Source organism: Podarcis vaucheri (assembly GCF_965113315.1).
Source record: "Podarcis vaucheri genome assembly, chromosome: 5".
Taxonomy (NCBI): domain Eukaryota; kingdom Metazoa; phylum Chordata; class Lepidosauria; order Squamata; family Lacertidae; genus Podarcis; species Podarcis vaucheri.
In genome coordinates this window covers 56,749,740-56,770,709 of record NC_138763.1, presented here as the reverse complement: position 1 = coordinate 56,770,709, position 20,970 = coordinate 56,749,740, and the positions used below count along the sequence as shown (strand labels likewise).

Below are 20,970 nucleotides of genomic sequence, written 5' to 3'. Positions count from 1 at the left end.
TTTAGCCCAGAACCTGCCACCTGCTGACCATCAGCATTCAGTCACAGTCTTCACACCTCAATTATTTGGGTCTCAGTTTTATCTTCAAACAAATGTGTCTAGGACTGTAGCCCAAGGTATCCAAATTTCAAATGGTAAATCATTTGACCCATGAAGATGGAATCACAGGGCAAAATGAGAATTTAACAGAATATGTATCTGCACAAAGTTGAAAGGCAAGTCAATACTTGCAGAATTTTCCCTTGAAATCTTCCAGCTCAATTCAGTCTCATATTATTAAAAAGCACACACATTTAAAAGTATCCTGAAATGTTTTTACCTGTGGATTATCCATGTACCATACCAAATTATCTTCTCTTGTGTCCAATATGAAGTATCTCCGCAAAAACTTTCCACTATTTTCATTTTCTTCAATGTCTAGAAAACCACAAATACGATTTTGACGATCCACATAAGGCATTTCTGAATTTGGACATTACACTGCAAAACAAAGAGTAGCAAATGTTTGCTTTACTAGCTGCACTTAATCAATACTGTTTCATTACTAGTTTCATCTAACATACTTTCATAGCTTATTTTAGGAAAAGGTGATACTTAAATAAGCAAGCGGCGGGGAATCCTCACTGAACTTTATAAAAAAACAAAATAACATTGTGATTCACTAAACATTGCCCCAAACACTGTTTTTCATGAGAGCACAGCAAGAGATTCCAAAATAGATGTGATACTTGAGAATATTTCCATACTGGCCTGAATATAAGCTCTACCTGAATATAAGCCACACCTTTAAAATTGATTGGGGGGGGGAGAGAAAAAAAATAAAAAATACCCGAATATAAGCTGCTCCATTCCTCGCTGCTCCTGGCCGGGGGGGGGGGGCTGCACTGCACTGCTGGCTGCCTTTCCGCTTCCTCGCTCCCTCCCTTCCTGGCCTTAGGGAGAGGATGGGGGACTATGCACAGGGCAGTCGCCCCTTTGCCGCGCTTCTGGTGCTCTTTGCCCAGTGCTCCTGGCTGCATACCATAAGGTCACGAATATTAGCCACACTTTAACTTTTCCTGGTCAAGATTTTGGGGGGGAAAGTGAGGCTTATATTCAGGCCAATACGGTATTACACTCAGAAGCCTGAATAATGTTAAAACTTACAGTCTTCACATAATTAGAATTGCATGCTTCAAGTGCTACCAAGACCCTTTCAACCAAGGTATATAAAACAACAATAGTGGATTTATTCAGTTTCTAGAATATATTAATTATTAAGATATAATTGTGCTAAATCATTCTTTCAAAAAATATGCTGGGGTTTAAACCTTTTCCACAAGAGCAGTTGCAGATTTGGTTCACCGGCAATGTGTTGCATGTGAGTGTTATATAAAGTTTCTATATTCAATTTATGTTTATTATTTTTTGGACTTTTAAACCTCATACAAAGGGGATGAATACTAATAAATAAATAATACTGGAGAGGAAGGAAGAGGTGGAACAGGTGAATTAGGGATAAGGAAATGAGGGTAACATATTTGAAGGCTTGATTACTTTTAATTATTGTTTGTTTGGCCTTCTTATCCTCTAAGCTTTCAATTAAGCATAATTGTGTTAAGTGAGCCCTTCTGGCACAGATACAGCATTTTTTAAAAAAAATAACTGTTACAATATTATAAAGAATATTATAGGCTCAATCTAAGTGTTGGGCTATGACCTGGAAGACCATGGTTCAAACCCCCACACAGCCATGAAACTGACTGGTTGACCTTGGGCCAGCCACCATCCCTTAGTCTAAGCTACCTCACAGGTTTGTTGTGAGGGTGAAATGGAGAGGAGAACCATGTACACCACCTTGAGCTCCTGCAAAGAAAAAGATGGTATATAAATGTAATAAATAAAAAAAACCACACAGACTTAATTGGGCAAGTCTTGGTACAACTTGCTTTCAAGCAAATGACTGATGCTTAAGGCAAACATACTGTAGATTTGGCCACAATGGATCTCTCCACATGTTATCCTAGTTGATACAGACAACTGGCACTTCTATTAAGCTTGTTGATAAACTAAAAAACAGAGTAAATCTCAACAGCCTAAGGGCACCACAAATTAGGGCAATGCAACTCTCCACCAGTGTTAGAAATTAGCCAAGCCCCAGGTGTATTTTGTGACGGGTACAGATCCAATTCCAACCACGTGGAGATCTCTGGATGCCAGGCTGGCAACTGGGGAAATCAAAATGTCACTTACAGAACGATCTGAAATATTTTCCTTGAAGCTTCAATTTGTTTTATTCTGAATTGTTTTATCTGATGCTTTAATGTGCTGTAAACCGCTTTGAGATTTGTTCTTTAAAATATAAAACGGTATAGAAATCAATAATCATAATTGTATTAATCTCTATTGCAAAAATAAAAGGTGCTGAGACATTCCATTGTGGCAACCGTAACCTTGGTTTATGACAATTAGATTATATATCTGAGTTTCTAACACTGCTCTCCACATTTGGCTCTACAAAAATGTATGGCTCTCAGTCCAAATACAAAATGTTTATATTGCCTGAAATATTTCATGAAAGATGGTATCCATTTTAAGTGTGTGTTCATGCCAATTGTATTTTGATTTAATAACTCATTACTAAGCTCTTGTATCATTTCTTTAAAAGTGAGAAAGTATACATGTAGCAAGTTAATAAAAATATTTAAACAATGATGCAAATGAGGATATATAATCTCACAGACAATATGAACTATATTTAAACTTTTGAGATGTCTTAACACCACTCATTCCTGAATGCAGTGGACTGTGGAGTTATAATTATACCATTTGTCAGAACATGTTACAATATTTCACCACAATGCCTTGGAGCCATAGACAGAAACAATGTTATTGAGAACAAGCAGGAAGAGAAAGAAAGAGAGCGTATTGGTATAAGGATAACCAACAAATACTTTGCATACTCCAGATTTTCTAGGACAAAACAAGTATGGACACATATTCAGCCATTAGATTCTAAAGTTAATATCTGACAGGTTTCCTTTACTACCTATACCACATCTAAGCAGCCAAAAATTTGAGCTAGTTTTATTTTCACTCCAATATGAAGCAAGGCATTATACCTACATTTGGGAATTCTGTCAAATTAGCCAGGGTCATATACTAGCTAATATTCTCTGTATAAAATCTATAGCTTTGTGGCCCAGAAAAAAGTTAGTTTTTATTTTATTACTCAGGGCCAGACTTCTACGGCCTTATTTTGGGTGGTGTATGTAATTACCAGATATCCCAGATTTATCCAGCCCTCACAACAGCATAGTCAAGTTTCTTCTGCTTGCCATTTACTGAAACCAAAACATAGTTACATAGATCTCAAGGGCTCAGTATTAATGTGCTAACTAGGAAGTACAGTCAAAACCTTGGTTGTCGAACATAATCCATTTCAGAAGTCTGTTTGGCTTCCAAAATGTTCGACAACCGTGGCACAGCTTCCAATTGGCTTCAAGATCTTCCTGCACTCAAGCGGAAGCTGTGACAGATGTTTGGAAACTGGCGCATTTACTTCCAGGTTTTCGGTGTTCAGGAGCCAAAGCGTTCCAAAATGGAGAGGTCCGGGAGCTGAGATTTGACTGTATATCCCATACACAAGATATGGGAAGTTAGAAGAACTTCAGTCTTAAGAACAGCCAATTTTTTTTAAAAAAGACCTGATTTAAACCAAATTTCCCATGTTATACGTCATACATTTTCTTAATAAGAATGCATGTAAAGTGGCGGCTATAACGTAACAAAACAAACACAACCTAGGAACATAACTAAAAAATGTTTAGTCATATAATTCCGCAGCACATCTAAGTTACATAAACTTAGATTTCTATTTAGTTTTCAATACACATTTAAGGATTTTAAGGGCTATCACTAACTGAAAGCTAATGCTAAAATCCTAAGTATTTAATGGTTAATGCACATTATCTAGCAGCAACAAAGAACAGTAGACTTCTGAGAAAACATGTGAATTTACTATGTGTAGAACTTTCAAGAAATTACTGAGCTAAGAATTTTTTCCTCCATGAAATGAGCACTATATATCCTTGAAAAGTCGTTAAGATTCATAATCTGAGAGCTGAACAAATTGCAAAAGTCAGGTAACTAAATTCTATAAGTTCTCTTAAAGATCACCCTGTGAATGATCCTGGTAAGATACTGGAGGATATTTTCCAGAAGAATATCTGAATGGCCATAGGTTCCTCACTTCTGTTTAGCAAGGCTTTTACTTACTTGGTTGTTTTTTTTAAGAATCTGCTTTAGTTTTTAAATTCAAAATTAGTTTTTATCCCTTCTGCTACTATATTATCACCTTCTGCCAATGTTCAAGACAGTTATGAGTCACAATGTGCTTCCTGCTTGGCCACTTCTAAGGAAGATGCAAAGCAAAATGCACATTACCCTCCCAAGCTGATAAGAACTAGGAGGAGTAATAACTGTAGCATGATTTCTATCACAAAGAGCTGAGTCTGGAATTATTGCTAATCTTTTGCAGAAGCTACATTCCTGCCACTTAACTTTTGAGGGCCAACACAGTATATGCAAGTATATTAACATCAAAAGTGCACTTCTGGATCTGAGCACTCTTGGAAAGGTTGGAAGAACAGAATTCAAGCTTTCAGCAACGAGTCCAAAAAACAAACAAACCAAAAGCCACAACACCAGCTCATCTATGTTCACTGCTCTTCCAACCACTCCTTTGGTTTCACAAAAAGACAGATGAAAAGTTAAGTGATTTTCAACATTTAATCTACCTCCCATCACAACCCATCCCAAAGTAGGCTGTTTTCCATTTCCATAACACTTTGGCCCGTGCACACCCAGTACTGTTCAAATAATTTCAAACTGTCTGACAAACTGAATTCTGTAAACTAAAATTAACACAGTAAATAAACACATCCAAATTCAATTGGCATAATTTATTCTGGATCCAGACTGGCTTGATGCAAAACTCAAAGTCCTGCTTAGTGGGAAGCAAACTAAATACAATACAATGCTATGACACAAAAGTCCAATGCTACATACACTAGGGAGCTAACATACCACAAAAGGCATATTAAGTAATACTATAACCAGGGTTAACCACCTGATGGATCAAATATAGGGCAATCATGTCTTATGGTGATGAAATATTTAAAATTATTTTATTAGTATTGTAATGCATGTCCATAAAGACAAGCTACTAATTATTATATATCACTAGGTTATGCAAGTGTCAGTAATAAAAGAGGGAAAAACAATTCTCACTAGGCTTTTGTTTGAAGCCACAAGGATAGTCTAAACACACACTTGGTTTTCAATTTAGTGAAGAAACACATAGCCACTATTTTAAAAACAGGTGTTAGTTTTAAATGTTGTTACAAAGCAGACAAGCGGGCATCTGTTTCTAAATGAAGATAGACAAAGGGTGTGTGTGCATGTGGTATATAGATATATCACACCACATACTTCTGTAGCTTCGGATCAAGGGCCATTCACTTTTGTCTTTGCTATCTGAAAACATAGTGATGCTAATAGAAAATGCTCACTGCATAAATAGCAGCATTCTTGGCTTCACAAAACATTTCGCTAGATGAGTAGATTGACTAAGCAACTGACACACTTCACAAGTCTAAATGAACTTTTCATTGGTCCAACTTCTGTATCAATACAGAATTAAGTGCCCATGGGGGGACGGGACGGGTTTGAGCACACTTAACTCTGTGTGGGGTTGTAACCTGTGTTTAAAAGACACCATTTGATTTTTGGCACTACATTCAAGAAGGATTTTGAATTCGAAAGGCTAAAGAGATGCAAAGATGAAAACTGTCCAAAGGGAACACAGTACAAGGAAAAGCTAAATAACTATGGACGTTAGCCTACATAAGCTTCTGAAGATATGCACTATGCCTAGTTTTCAAATGCTTAAAATACCATTTTAGAGTGGAACAATATTCAACATTAGTCATACCCACAGAAGACCCACTGAGTTCAAAATGAATAACTTCAGTCTATTGATTTCAATGCACCTATTCTGATCCATTATCTAGCTAAATATCACCCAGTGTCAATAAAATCGAACCTGCTACCAATGGATCTCTGTCATAAAAGTCACGCCCTGAATATCTTAGGAGAGAAAATGCTCCCTATTTCAATAAGAATAATAATAATATATTTATACCCCACCCATCTGGCTGGGTTTCCCCAGCCACTCTAGACATCAGCCCCAATTTTTAGGATCCTAGTCATCCAAATGCTTGGAATTTTTCCACTCTAATTCTTGTCAATACATCAAAGGCATTTATATCTTGCCTTTTTACCCAACAAGGATCCTCAAGATGATGAGCAACATAAAAACAAATAAACAAATTAAAATACACTAAAAATAATTAAACTAACAGAAGACTAAATCAGAAGATTAAGAAGAACATATTGGAACGTGACAAATCTGAAAAGTCATTAGTATCTTATAGAAATAGATTTTAAGTATTACGAACTAAACTATTTCCCTCAAACAATAGGCATTTCACATAGATTAGCCAAATACATTTATTTTAGACCTGAGGAAAATGCATCAAGTCGACAATTTTCTGAAGCTGTCTGGAGCTTAAACTGTCAGAACCACTGTAAATTCTTACTCTCTCCATGAAATGCCTTGATTGTATATTGGTCTTTGAAAAATTAGACACCTACACAGCCCTGATGTTTCTGCATCTTCCTTAAGGAAGTATATCTACTTTTAAAAGCACCAACACTAACTTCCTTCCTTTAAAACAAAAGAAACCCTGTTTCATATTCCAATAGCAGGAAATGCATGGTAAAGTACAGGTTTATAAAAATCAAACTACCATATAATTCAGTTCATAATGAAATCCTTATCGCATAACTGTCTCCATAATGGGATTTCTGCCTGCACTGAAAATAGTCATATACAAGACAGCATGCTTGGAACCTGATGGCTGTCGGAACCAGTCTTCTGTACTTTAGTTGTATGCACCATGTGGACCAGTAAGCTGAATCCTTATAAGACTTATGTGTTCCAGTTTCTCAAATCTTACATATGGGGAGACCACCTGTTCTGGACTGGCTTGAAATTTCCTGGAAGGAGGTGGTCCATAGCTTGGGGGCACTCCTACAGCCAACATTGTCACTGGATGTTCAGGTAGCCTCAGTGACTAGGAATGCCTATCTCCAACTACAGCTAGCTGATCAACATGCTCTGATAACTTCCAGACTGGGTTATTGTTATGCACTCTGACATAGAGCTGCTTTTGAAAAAGACTGAAATTTCAATTAGTCCAGACCGCAGCATCCACATTACTGTCTGGAGCTCCATTTAGAATTCACATAACCCCTTTCAAAACAAACAAAAAAACAGCAGCGCTGATTGCCAATTCATTTCCAGGCCGAAAGATGCTCACACATTAAAATATTATGTGGATTGTCCATTCCTGCAAAAGTGAAAATTAAGTACAAGTGTTGTGAACAAGGCCTTTTATCTAAATACTATTTCTGCAATTCAGCAATAAAGGGAGGAGGTGCTATATATATATACCAGTATTTATGTATCAGTCACAGCCTTTGTATCTTTCCATCATCACTGTCCTATTCTTTGTAATGAAGTATATAAATTCCTTGGGTGGTTATTTGATGTGCTTTTACAGGATAGTCCTCCACAGAAATTCACTTTCTCCTTATAGCAATTGAGTAGAAACCATAGCTACAGTTGCTGCAGCATGCCAAAAGCTCTATACATACAAGCACTGTCTAAATCTCCTGGGTTGACAACTAAATGGGAAGAAAACATACTTATGCACAGAAACATAAGAAGAGTCTGTTGCATCAAGCCAGTGGCCCATCTAGTCCAAAATCCTGTACCCACAGTAGCCCAACATATGCCTATGAGAAGCACTGGTTCAACACTGAAACAACTGCACCATCACACCACAAAGCATGAAATAGTGAAAACTAGCCTTTAGTGTTTTATCCAAGCTGCTGATTTCCAGATTAGATGTCACACATGATCATAGACATATTGATTACTACATTCATCATTTGGTCCCCACTGCAAGGCCAACTGCAGTGCCTTTACTAAAGCACACTAGAGAAGACTCTGTCAATCTTAGTGAAATACTGAGTTACTGAAACAACTGAAGAGTTGTTTTGTACAAACATACCATCTGAAAGAAAAGGGGATGGAAACAGAACTTTTGCAACTATTAATTGATTGGCGAAATATACATTCACTGATTCTGTGAATATGGATGAGGATGTGAAATGAAAGTATTAGGAGAAGAACCTTTTCCCCCAGGAAGCAATTAATTAATCATTCCATTAATACAGATACCCTTTCAACTGTTACATACTAACACATTGTTGCCTACAGGCCCTACTTCTGCAAGTTGCAAAACTTCATGAACTTCCTTGCAGCAGGGACACAATTTCTACTACTTCAACAAGTTGCATGAACAAAATATGGACCTTACATACCCCTGTGAATTATATCTTTGATGGTCAAAATACTATCTCTGGAAATCACTAGCTTAAATGGAAAGCAATTCATATAAGAAAAAGTTGCATTCATGTTAGTAGCTCCCTCCACATCAGCTTAACATCTGGTTTGGCAACTAAGCAATTTTGCCACATTTTAAATTCTTCTCAGTATAACCAGTGCTTTTTTCTGTGAATCTAAGTTTGGCCTCATTGAGGGGCAGTATTTCAATATGAGTAGGAAAATGAGAGTACCCCTAAACATTTTTTTAGAAAAAAAGCACTGAGTATAACACATACATAAAAAATATGTATACAGTACTTAATAACTGGTACAATATTATGCAGGAGTGGGGAACCTCGTTCTCAGGAGGCAGATAAGGCCCTCTAGCCCTTGGGATTCTCCCCAAGCCACACTTCCTTCCCAACCACACTCCTCACTGGCCCTGCTTCATATCTTCCTTTAGTGTTTTTGTCTCACAATGTGCCCATGAACTCTAATAATTGGAGAGGGGAATGTGTGTAGAAACTAGCAGGCTGTACAAAGGTAAACGTTACATTCACTGCCATGCCCACTTTGCCCCGGCCATGCCCGGCATTAGCATCTGACCTCCAGATGGTTGCTAAGAACAAACTATGGTCCTCAGACTGAAAGGGGATTCCCACACTGACACAGCGTGTTATGTTGATATTAGGCACTTAAAATAGGTGATTGCATAGACTGCATTATAAATGTTAATGACTACATAACCTCCTGAAGACTAGAAAATGCCTCATTGATTCTAGAGCCTATATATGAGAGCAGTTGTAAATGTATTTTTTTATTGTGGTTATCTGTACTCTTATTAAGTTATGCTATTTCAGAATGTGAGAATGCTACTAATTCCAACTCAACCATCAAACGGCACAAGAGGGGGATTGGCCACTGGCATAGACATATATTGCAAGTTAGGCCTATCAATCTGTATCAATCTAGATAAGGAATGCAGGTGGCGCTGTGGGTTAAACCAGAGCCTAGGACTTGCCAATCAGAAGGTCGGCGGTTCGAATCCCTGCGACGGGGTGAGCTCCCATTGCTCAGTCCCTGCTCCTGCCAACCTAGCAGTTCAAAAGCACGTCAAAGTGCAAGTAGATAAATAGGTACCGCTCTGGCACGAAGGTAAACAGCATTTCCGTGCGCTGCTCTGGTTCACCAGAAGCGGCTTAGTCATGCTGGCCACATGACCCGGAAGCTGTACGCCGGCTCTCCTGGCCAATAAAACGAGATGAGCGCAGCAACCCCAGAGTCAGTCACGACTGGACCTAATGGTCAGGGGTCCCTTTTCCTTATCAATCTAGATACCCCAGATATGCATATTCCAGCACATCAACGGCTGGAGAATATTCTCAATCCATCCCCCTCCCCCTGCCCCCCCAAAAGTCAAAATGTCAATAATTACATTAACACTTTCTTTGAAGAAGATACTTCAGGAATATCTATGTACAAACCTCCCCATGTAATATACCCATGTTATAAGTTTCTGTTTAGCTTATATTATTAATTGTTGGTTTTAGTGTATGTGTATTCTCCATCCTGAGACTATTGTAAAGAGTGAATTATAAATGCACACAGAAAATATATACATCTCCAAATTTCTCAGAAAGCATTACTATCCTGTGATGATAAAGTGAAAATAAAGTTTGGCAAACCAAAACTGCTAGATAAGGAACTTTGAACCCTTTACAGATATTAATGAAGCTAGAAATCCCAGTATTAGCAGGCTTTTGAAGTCATCAAAAAGGAAATACAACACTTAAAGCAAATAAGGTTTTAATTAAAGTATCTCTTCTAATTGCCTTTAAGCTGCTGCTTCAAAATTCCAGTTTGCATCATACACAAAGGCATAACTCCGCAAACCCACTGAAAACATTTGTCAGCATTCATGCACCCATCCTTTACAAAAGCACAGCATTCAACCACAACCCAAATCACTCTATAATTCTCGAGACCGATAAGATCTGAGTCTCCACAGCGTCACACTCAGAATACTGAAGTAACAAAAATTACTTGGTAACAAGATCAACCCCTGACCGCTGGGGATGTTGCATAGTCTCAAACACTTACCAGGTTAATTATACCATGAGCTGCCAAGTTTTCCCCAGGGTAAAAAGTCACTTTGGGAGTCCTAGTCAAAGAGTAGGCAGGCATTTAAGAGAAAATGCTACATGCTGCAGAGCTAAGCAAAAGCAGAGGGCAGCCTTTCCTGAAAATCCATTTCAAAGAGGTAATCAAACGCCCTCATGACACCAATCCTTCAGCTCCTCAGCATGCCAGTTTCAACATGAGCACATCCAATGCTACATACAAACGACACACAGCATATCCTGTCCCCTTTGCAGTTCCTAGGGCACAGCAACTAGGCCAGCTGCTCTCCCCACCCACACTTCCCACCCCAAAAACAAACAAAGAAAGAAATATCTACCAAGAGGAGCCCTTTCTGGATCATAAGATCATAAAAACAGAATCAGAAACATACAATTGTAGAATTGGGAGGGACCACTAGAGTCCTCTGGTCCAACCCCCCCCCCCCCCGCAATGCAGAAATCATTTTGCCCAACGTGGGGCCTGAACCCCGAGATTAAGAGTCTCACGCTCTAACCACTGGGCTATCCCAGCAGACCCTACTGCACATACAGTAGTAGCCAACCAAACGCTTCTAGGGGATGAAGGCACTGTAACGACCCCGCGACGCTGCCCCGCAGCATTCTTATTTACCAATTACTTAAAGCACCCGGCGGGATATCCCTGCCTGCGGATAGGGAGCGCGACCCCAACCCTCAACATTCAAGAGGGCGCGCTGCCCCTGGCAGACCCCAAAGCCACCTTGAGAGCTTAGCAGCCGCCGCCACCACCGAGCTCCCTTCTCTCGGGAGGCCAAAGGTCCACCACGACAGCCAGGAAGGAGCTTCGCCTGCAGAGGGGCAACAAGCACCTGGCCCTGGGAGGAGGAGGACATGCCGCCTTGCCAGCCCACAGCCGCCTCTTCCAGGCTCTGCAAAGGCTGCCTCGCCGTGGCCAGTGGGCTCCCACGCCCCCTCCCATCTCCCCTCAGACCTGCACCTTCCGCCCCGGAACCTGTTTAACCCTCACTCTGCTCACCTCAACGAACCACCAGAGCAGCCCCAGCCCCCAGCCCCCTCGCCGGGCCAAGCCTCCGTCATTCGCCTCACAGCCGCCGACCTGCTCCGAGGCGTCTCCCGGCGGCGAGGCGGCCCCCTACCTTCCCCCACAGAGGCCGCCTCGCCGCCGGGCTCCCTTCCTCAGGCGAGGCGAGACCCCTTTCAGCCGGCGGCGGCATTAAGCGGGGAAGTGGGGCGTTTGTGCGTGTTTTTAATACCCCGCTTCTTCCTCCCTCGGCCCTGCTCTCTCCCTCAGGCGGCCGGTACTCACTCAAATCCGCGGAAATTCCTGCGAGAGCCCCCCGAACGCAGAGCGCCCTACGAAGCCGGACCAGCCGCTCCCCGGCGCGGTCCCGCCCTCTTTTCCTCTCGGCGCTGGAGCTCTTTTTCTCCCCCTTCGCTCTCTCTTCTCCTTCCCTCCTCAGAGGAGAAACTTTATTAGTTACCTCAGTGTGAGCTACAGGAACTGCCTGCTCTCGCGAGCCCAGGGCGCATGCGCCAAGTTCCCGCCGCCAGAGCTTGGGATGGGGGTGGGGGTTGAAGTCGGTGAAGGACTACAGGTCCCAAGAAGGCCGTGCTCCATAAGGGAGCTTCGAAAGCCCGGCTTTCTCTTGCCGAGAGGCATCATGGGAAATGTAGTCTTCCCAGCGCCTGCCCCCGCGTCGCGCGATCGCTTCGGAGCCCGTTGCATGCTGGGATTTGTATTCCTCGTTCCGCGGAACTCAGGCTACAGGCTCGGACCTGTCATGTATTCACTAGGGTCGGGGGAGGGAAGTACTGAAACGAACTGCAGGAATGTCCCCGTTGGGGACAATGGGAGCTCTCTGAAGGTCCATAGAAAATAATGGGAGCGGAGAGTGCCAATTGGTGTAACTGGGCTCCATTGAAAGAAAAGTAAACTGCAAATAAAACGAGGCGTGGAGTCTTGAGAGCGAGTGGAATGGGTCACAAGGATAGAAATGCAATACAAATAGCTTTATCTCGCTCTTCCTGTTTTATTATTTTAACTGTCAGGTTTTTGGGTTTAGATTTAATATGGATTGGATTTATTCATTTTTTGCAGCATGTGCACCACTTTGCTTCTCCTTTTTTGCAGGTGGCTTAGGATTCTTTTAAATAAAATAAATTATTAGACTGTGTTGACCATGTACACTACCTTGCTCTCCATGGAGAAAAGGTAGGAATTAAATTTAGTAAATAATTATCCCCCTTACATACATGTTCATTAACTAAGATAAGATAATATTGGTCATTATATTGACTAACATAACTAAATCAGATAAATATTTTGTGCCAGCCATAACAGGCTTTGTAATCATGGGATATAGGAGGTCTGACATCAAATAACTGGGATTTATCCATTATTCCTGATTCCGATACAAAGATTGTATAAACATTGTTTGCAGTTCAGTGCATAAAAACTGAACCATAAAAACTGATAGATTTTTAACTGTTGCTGAGCATGTTTCAAAGCACACTGTGTTGGTCAAAGGACAGAAGATACCATGTGGTTGCAGTGCTTTCATTTATTAGGCCAAATTACATTAGGGTAGGAGTCTGCATGCTCTCTTGCATAAGCTGATGCAATAAAATGTATCAATGTTTAAACAAGTTCATAACTGCAGAGAAGTCTGAGTAAATATAATTTTAAAAGCTCTCCTTTGTTCTGTGTTTTAAGTCAGAAGTCTAGTAAATTCAGGCATTACCTCATAAAACTTTGAGAGACCAATAATTGTTCTTTCCAATGGTGTCATAAAACCACTTTTACAACAATCAATTTTAATTTTGCTTCCTTTGGAATATTTAATATTGCCCACTGTGCAGTAGGGCTCCCTCCACCACCTTTTCAGGCTTAAAACCAGGGGGGTGGGATTTCTAAAAGGCCTCTTCTATACTCAGCTCTTGCATGAAAATACATCTTTGTTGTAAGGAGGCTTTCAGTAATCACACTTCATAATGAAACAAAAGCTGTAATCAGAATGCAACAATGAATGCTGAAGTCAGCTGTGAACAATGGTTTGCAATTACCATGGCAACATTTTCTACCAAACCCATGAAGGGTCATAGAGCTTGCTCCTTTCTCTGTGAGAAAGCAGCTTTTCATGCATTCACAATTATTCAAATGTTTTAAATTATCTTTCAGTAAAAGTCCCAGAGTCACACCATCTAATAGTGTATCATGATTCATGAAGAAGTGATGAAACTTTCACCCACAATGTCTGTCGTGTGCCAGCAAAACTTGCATTGTATAATTTACACAATGGAGAATGCAGTACTCTTTCATAGTTTGATTACATATAACTCAAGTTTGACAAGGCACCATCCTGATTCCTAAAGAGTGCCTGATAATGTCTTGGCAGCTACCATCGTGGCTGCTGATCTTTGATTCCTTCTGTGCACATTTTGTGAAATACTCCCATTTGACTTGATTTGAATGGACTGTTCTGTTTCTGTTGAGGATGCCTGGGCTGCCTCCCTCATTTCACACATTTACAACATTTACTGGACATGTTTACTTAGAAGCAAGTCTTACTGAGATTTCTACTAAGTGTGTTTTGGATTGAAGCTGTAGGCTTCAACCCTATGGTGGGGGCATGGACGTAGCCAGGGGGGCAGCTGCCCCCATCTAAAGCAATAAAAATACATGGCAAACTGAGGTTCTGCCTCCCCCCCCCCCAACAAAAGGCCTGTCCCCCTAACAAAAATCCTGGCTATGCCCATGGTGGGGGGAAGGGAGATGACAAATATTTAACCCCCCCAACTTTATGTATCATTGGAAACACGTGGAAGGAGAAACTTAGATATGCACACAACTGTGTCTAATTTTCCCCCTAATTTGGGACTGTGTCAAGGGACTGGGAGACCTTTGCATCTAAGCTGCTTCTTGGCATGCCCATGGAATGAGGGTTGTGTGTGGTTTTTTTACCCTTCTGACATCAGAACTTCCAACACTGGTTTCAGCAGAGCTTCAAAGGGTTCAGCGACTGAGCCCCTGACATCTCTATTCTGTGGCTCCTGTGGTCCTCCACCCCATCCTCCAGGGGCCATAGGATTGCACCCTGAGAGTACCTTTGAGCCCTCTCACAGTTTTCATTTTTGTGATTCTGCATCTAAGGAATGTGATGGGACCTAAGCAACTGGCTGTTTTTAATATACAGTACCGTGGGAAGTTCCAGTGATGCAGCTTGGTTACTTTTAGAATATCACTGTAGGCCTATTGGGTCCTTTGCAACATTTGCAAATATAATTACAGAGAGCCTGACGCAGAAACTGGTGAAACGCTCTATGTTTATGCTGAGACATAAATATATTCAAGCTTGTGACAAGACAGATTTGCCTTCAGGTGAGCCTGCAGGGCAGCTACAAATGTTAATACTGTTGCACACCACCCCTATCTCCAAGCGGGGTGAGATTCCAGGGGTTCCAGGCTTTTACCCAGAGTTTGTGTTCCTTTTGGAATTAGGAAGTCTTTGTGATATATATATAGTTTATTTACACATATATACAACCTGAGTCTGCGATGGAGGGCTTTGCAGCGTTAACACCCCAAGACGGCCTTACTTCGCCCAAAGCTGCAGACTTGGATTCAGACAGAAATCAATCATTTGTCTCCCCCCCACACACAACTTGCTTCTCATCTTGCTGCTTTCCTTCTAGCTCACATGACTCCTACTCTCACCCACTCACTTGCCACCTCATTCTTTTCTTTTGGGCCTCAAAGCACTGACTCGATCCCATAGGCTAGCCAGTTCTTGGGAGCTCTTGTTTACTTTTGTGGTGTCATGTACCACCAGGGGTAGGAAATAATAGCAGCTTATTCACTGTTGCTGCAACATGCATCTGAGGAGCACATTTAGCAGTGCTTTTTTTCAGGGAGGATGCAGGTGGACGCATACCCCTAAACATTTTGTGAATCTAGGTTTGGCCTCATTGAGGGGCAGTATTTCAATATAAATAGGAAAATGAGAGTACCCCTAAACACTTTTTTATAGAAAAAAAGCACTGGATAAAAGCATAAACTAACACCACTGCACTTCCTTCCTCCATAACATAGACGTTCGTCTGGTAACTTTTTTGTTCTTTTGAATTTTGTATTCCCTTTGTTCCTTTCCTGTTGTTCGGAAATGTTTATTATTCTATACAGTACGATTCCGGTAGGAAGAGTATACATAGTAGCTTATCCGCACACAAGCAACTGTGACCTTCAGCTTAGCCATGTTATTTGTTTTGGATGGGAGGAGCGTTGCCATGTCATTACAGGTAAAGGGCTTCCCCAGGTCCATTCTTTTCAAACAATGACATTTCCTTGAGTCATTTTATCATAGCCATGTCAGTGAAGTTCTGCTTATGGCCATTCTTTCTTTCAGCTCAGAAGTTCCCTCAAAGGGCGCAGTCAATTCAGAGCCTGATACTTGTGCATTTATATCCCATTGGTCAGGTTGCCTGCAGTTTGGGGGTTGCCTACAAGACAGTGTTTCTTTTGTAGCAACATTACCACTTCCCTAACCCTGAAACAACAGTATTTTGGGAAACAGAAAAGTGTGTTTACTTTTCCAGTACCACAACCATCAAATCATCTTCTTCTTTTTATTTGGCAATCACTCATAGCCGAGTAAGATTGTCTTCCATAAACATGGTTTTAGCAATGAGTCCGTAAGTGACTGTGGAGGCCAATTCTGGATCCACATGTCTTTCCGCAGTGGGGACATTGGTTTCCGGGCAGGAGTTGATCATGGTGAGGGTTGGTCAAGTGTGCCTTCCTCTTAGCACGTTTCTCCCTTGCGTCCTGAGTTCAAAGCCCATGACACCTTTGGTAAAGACTGTTCTCCAATTGGCGCACTCGCAGGCAAATGTTTCCCAATTGTTGATGTTTATACTACATTTTTTTAGATTTGCCTTGAGAAGTCTTTAAACTTCTTTTGTTGACCACCAACATTACGCTTTCCATTTCTAAGTTCGGAATATCAAATATTATGGCTCCAATAAAATCTTGCTTTTGGTTTAGTTAGTGACCAGCAACACAACTCCTCTGTATACTTGCACATTCTATTTTATGACCTTTGGACATGATCCAACCAATGTTTAAAAAACTGCTGTTAATACTAAAAGGTTCTGATGTGTGTACAGTCTTTTGCTGTACATCTCCGGAGATTAGAACAGCATAGAAGGTGAAAATGGTTCAAAGAACAAATAATTTAGCACTGCAGTAAGTGTCAACTCTCCGTTACACAAAACTGTGATGTTCTATTATTATTATTATTATTATTATTATTATTATTATTATTATTATTATCATCATCATCATCATTCATGTATTTGACAGGACTTGTGCCATGGAATGGTATTAGGATACCTGCAAAGCTCATGTCCTTTGGATGAGAAACACTAAAGTTGCAGGCAGCCAAATATTGAGTGGCTGTCCCTTTGAAATTGATGGGGAACAACAACAACAAAAATGAAGTGGGGAAAAAGAACAAATGCAATTTGTTTTAAACAAAGGAAACTTTAAAAAATCTGCTACGTTAGTACAAGGTAGTTCTTAAATTCCACATTAAAAGCAACCTATAAGGCACTTAACATGCCTCTGAAAAATAAGGAGCAATACATTTAAATAAATGGCCATGTTCTTACCTATGATATCAACTTTATAAGGTTGTAATTGTAATCTGAGTACACACTGACAAGTTTATAAAAAATCCACCTGGCTTTCGCAACAAATATGACTCAGTGAAGGTGATTCATGTAGAAAATGAAGTAATGAATGGTTCAGTTTACCAGTGTTATTTTGGTGATAGACAAGGGGTGTGGTTTACCCCAGCAGTTGTGAAGGATATGCCCCCCCGCCCACAATTTTATACTTTAAATGGTGCGATCCTATAAATGTTCATTCAGAAATAAATCCCATTGTGTTCAGTGGGGCCTTACCAACCAGTAAATGTGCATTATGAGGTTGCAGTGGGAGTTATTTCTAAGGGAATGCAAAAAGAAGAAACTAGTTCTCAAAAATATCAACTAATAAAATGAACTCAACATGTTTCCAGATTCAAGCTCCTTCCTGAGGTGCAGTCTTAAACTTTCAACTTTTATAGAGCAGCTGAAGCAGCCTGCACCAATACTGCTGCCTATTTAGTTCCAAGCGGGCCTCAACAATTTGACTAAGGTTTAATTTCCACACCCCCAAAAGGCAGTATATGAGTTTATTAACTTAGTATATATTTTGTCACCACAGTTTCCCTGAGAAAGAGAATAGAAACAATAATGGAAATAATGAGATTTCTTTCTGCAGAGATAAATTTATGACATCGACATTTTTCCATTTTGTTCTTTTCTTTTGGTGAAGCTCTGACATTGGGACTGAACTCTTTGTTTGTTTATAAATACAGAAATATCGTTGACAGCCGCCAGCAATTACATCATGTTTCCTATATTCACCCACACTGACATACTGACCTATGCTTCCTGTAACACCCACGTTTTGACTCTGTGGGTATTTGTATTATTAGCAGATGCAAATTGTGATTCTGACCTTTGCTGTTCTTGATGCATGTGCTTAAATTTAAAGGACAGAGTTGAAATTTGGTAGGCAATGCAGGTATGGAGGTTTTGGGTTGTGTGTGTGTTGTTTGTTTGTTTGTTTTTTTGCAGGATTTGTGATTCCATGCTGTTTTTCCTATTTCTTCTTTTTTCCTGGTTAGATTTCTTGAAATGACTTCTGTATCTTGAACTTTAAATTATTAAAATTATATCCTGCACTTTTCTCCGGGGAACCCCAGGGTGTTTACTCACACACACACACTTTTAAACAGTAGGACAACCATTTTACTGCCTTTGCACTTCTTTTAGGCTTACAGGCAACTGTGCTCTGTCCTCACAACTGACCGCATGTAAGGGATTGCATTAATTGGCCATTAGCTACGGTTCTCCAAATGAAATAGTGTGTTTTACTCAGTCTTCCTGCACATTAGCTTCCAAACTGAGGTTGCTGCTCTTATCTAATGGGCCAGGAACACTTTGATATTTTACAACAAAGTATGCTTTATTCAGCTGGGTCATGAGTAAGCACCAACCATAATCTTCTGTATTTTTCTGTAACAACTCCACAGAAGCGCAGGAAGGCAAACTCAAGCTTACAAGGCAGAATAATAAAATCATAGAACTGAGGAGTTGGGAGGGTCATCTAGTCCAACCTTTGCAGTACAGGAATCTACACGACAGGTGGCCATCCAGCCTGTATGCTGTAAAACCTCCAATGAAGAACAGATTCTCGTGTGAGTCTGTTCCACTGTCAAACAGCTCTTACTGCCAGAAAGTTCTAGATACACGTAGGTAGCCATGTTGGTCTGACGCAGTTGAAATAAATAAAAAAATTGTCCAGTAGCACCTTAGGTCTCTAAGGTACTACTGGACAATTTTTTTTATTTTGCCAGAGAGTTCTTCCTGATGTTTTAGTCAGAATCTCCTTTCTCGAAGCCATTGATTGGGTCCTGCCCTCCAGAGCAGGAGAAATCAAGCTTGGTCCATATTCCATGTGGCAGCCCTTTAGATATTTGAAGATGGCTGTTGTATCTCCCTCTCAGTCTCCCCGGCTAGACAACAGGCTTATGCCACTATGTCATTGTTTGTATCAGCAATGGCATGTTAAAAGCAGGCACACATGCCGTGTGGGGTGGCAGAGAACAAGAGGGTGGATGCCACCTCCCAAAATGACCTTGACAGTCATTGACAAGATGACTGGTTAAAGCAGCTTCCAGGAAAACTTTCACAGCCCTGAAAATAATGAACCAACTTGGCCACACCGTACAACCAAACGAAGGCAAGGAGATGTGCCGCCAGACTTTCACATGCTGCCTTTCACATGCAGTGTGACAGATAGTCCTCTGTTTGAATGACTTTTAAAGGACCTTCCTTCATTTCATGGTGCCTTCCAGATGTGGTTGGGCTCCAACTCCCATCAGCCCTTGACCAGCAAAGTTGGAAGTTGTAGTCCAAAGACATGAGGAGGAAGCAGGGCTGGTAGCCACCCTAGTCACACACCCATCCAGTTCACATAAAGGTAGTGGGTAAGAGATCTTATGGGGAACATCAGGTTCGCTCCCGTGGGGAGAGTCTGGAAAAAATACATGCATGAAGCCCACAGCCAATGGTAATAAATTTATTTAGAATTTTAAAAATCAGGAGGACGAAAGGAAGAAGCAGAACACTACATTAAGAAACCAAAAATAAAGAAAACATTGTTCATGAAAACCGGAAGCCTGTTTGTAAGTAGCAAGGTTAGGTTGGATAACTTTGAACCAACAGGCTCCTTTTATTTTACTCATCATGTTTTGTTCATTTGTCCTCTCTTCCTGTTTTATTCTTAATAAAACTTCATGCGATTTGACTGTTGGGGTCTGAAGTATGTTTATGCCAAGCATTTTTGTGATCTCCCATGTGCCTGGCCACTGGAAGCATACCATGTGGGTGAAAGAGTGGGATTCCAAGGGGAAACAACAGGCTGTGTTGAATTGCAAGGCTGGAAAGGCACCTGGGTGCTAGGCCTGTTGTTTCTGATAAACAGAGAGGGATTTAGCTGAGAAGTGCAGGGTGTGGTGTCTCCAAGTCCCTTTGGAATCAGTTGCTTTGACCTCCCAGAATTCACCTCACCTGGGAGTTGTCGGGTTTAATAAGGAGTGTGGTTCGGGTTACAACTGGCAACCAGCAAGGCTGGGAATAAACAGGCTCTCCTCACCTCCCCCTTCCATTACCGGAATAACTAAAGGTCCCTCCAGAAATCCCTTTTCTTGTGCATTCAAGATGATTTATGCTCCTGATGCTATTGGGGCAGCTATATGCAACCCTACCTTCCACACTGTTTGTACTTGCAAAAGTTTTGAGGCAGTCACACTGCTTTATTTCCAATCAGTGCACATCTCATAACGTGCTGGTGATATCCTCAAACTTTTTATAGCACACCAATGTTCTGGCTTGTTCTTGTCCTCTGGAAAGTGAAAATGTGGTAGAACTGGAGAAGCATAACAGAACTAAAGCAGAATACATCCACCACTATTGCACTGTTACTGTTTTCAAGAACATATTGCAGATTACAATAAAACACCTACCTGGTGGGGCTCTACAAGCAATTTGAGATAGAGCAAGTGCAAAGCTATAAGGCCATACATTTAGATTATGTCTCAGGATTTAGACAATGTTGGTGATTCTGGCAGAATAATTTAAATATAAACTAGGATTGTTTGAGGTGCTTGATCTCCAGTTTCCTGGTATGGAGGTGGCTCTTGCTTTTATTTGTACAGTAGCCTGTGCAATGGGATGAGGGCTAGA

General features: G+C 40.8%; 1 protein-coding gene across 6 annotated transcripts in view; it reads right to left on the bottom strand.

Moving 5' to 3' along the window:
* PLEKHA1 (pleckstrin homology domain containing A1) overlaps positions 1 to 12,233 on the bottom strand; it is a 35,424-nt gene extending 23,191 nt beyond the window's left edge. For 4 of the 6 annotated variants that reach the window (XM_082222809.1, XM_082222807.1, XM_082222808.1 and 1 more), the window contains exons 1-2: positions 11,924 to 12,092; positions 320 to 480 (exon numbers count right to left, since the gene is read on the bottom strand). In XM_082222809.1, the coding sequence (XP_082078935.1) occupies positions 320 to 460 (141 nt within the window). In that variant the 5' untranslated portion in view covers positions 461 to 480; positions 11,924 to 12,092. The other 2 variants (XM_082222805.1, XM_082222806.1) reach the window with 2 other exon arrangements.
* Positions 12,234 to 20,970: the final 8,737 nt, after the last annotated feature.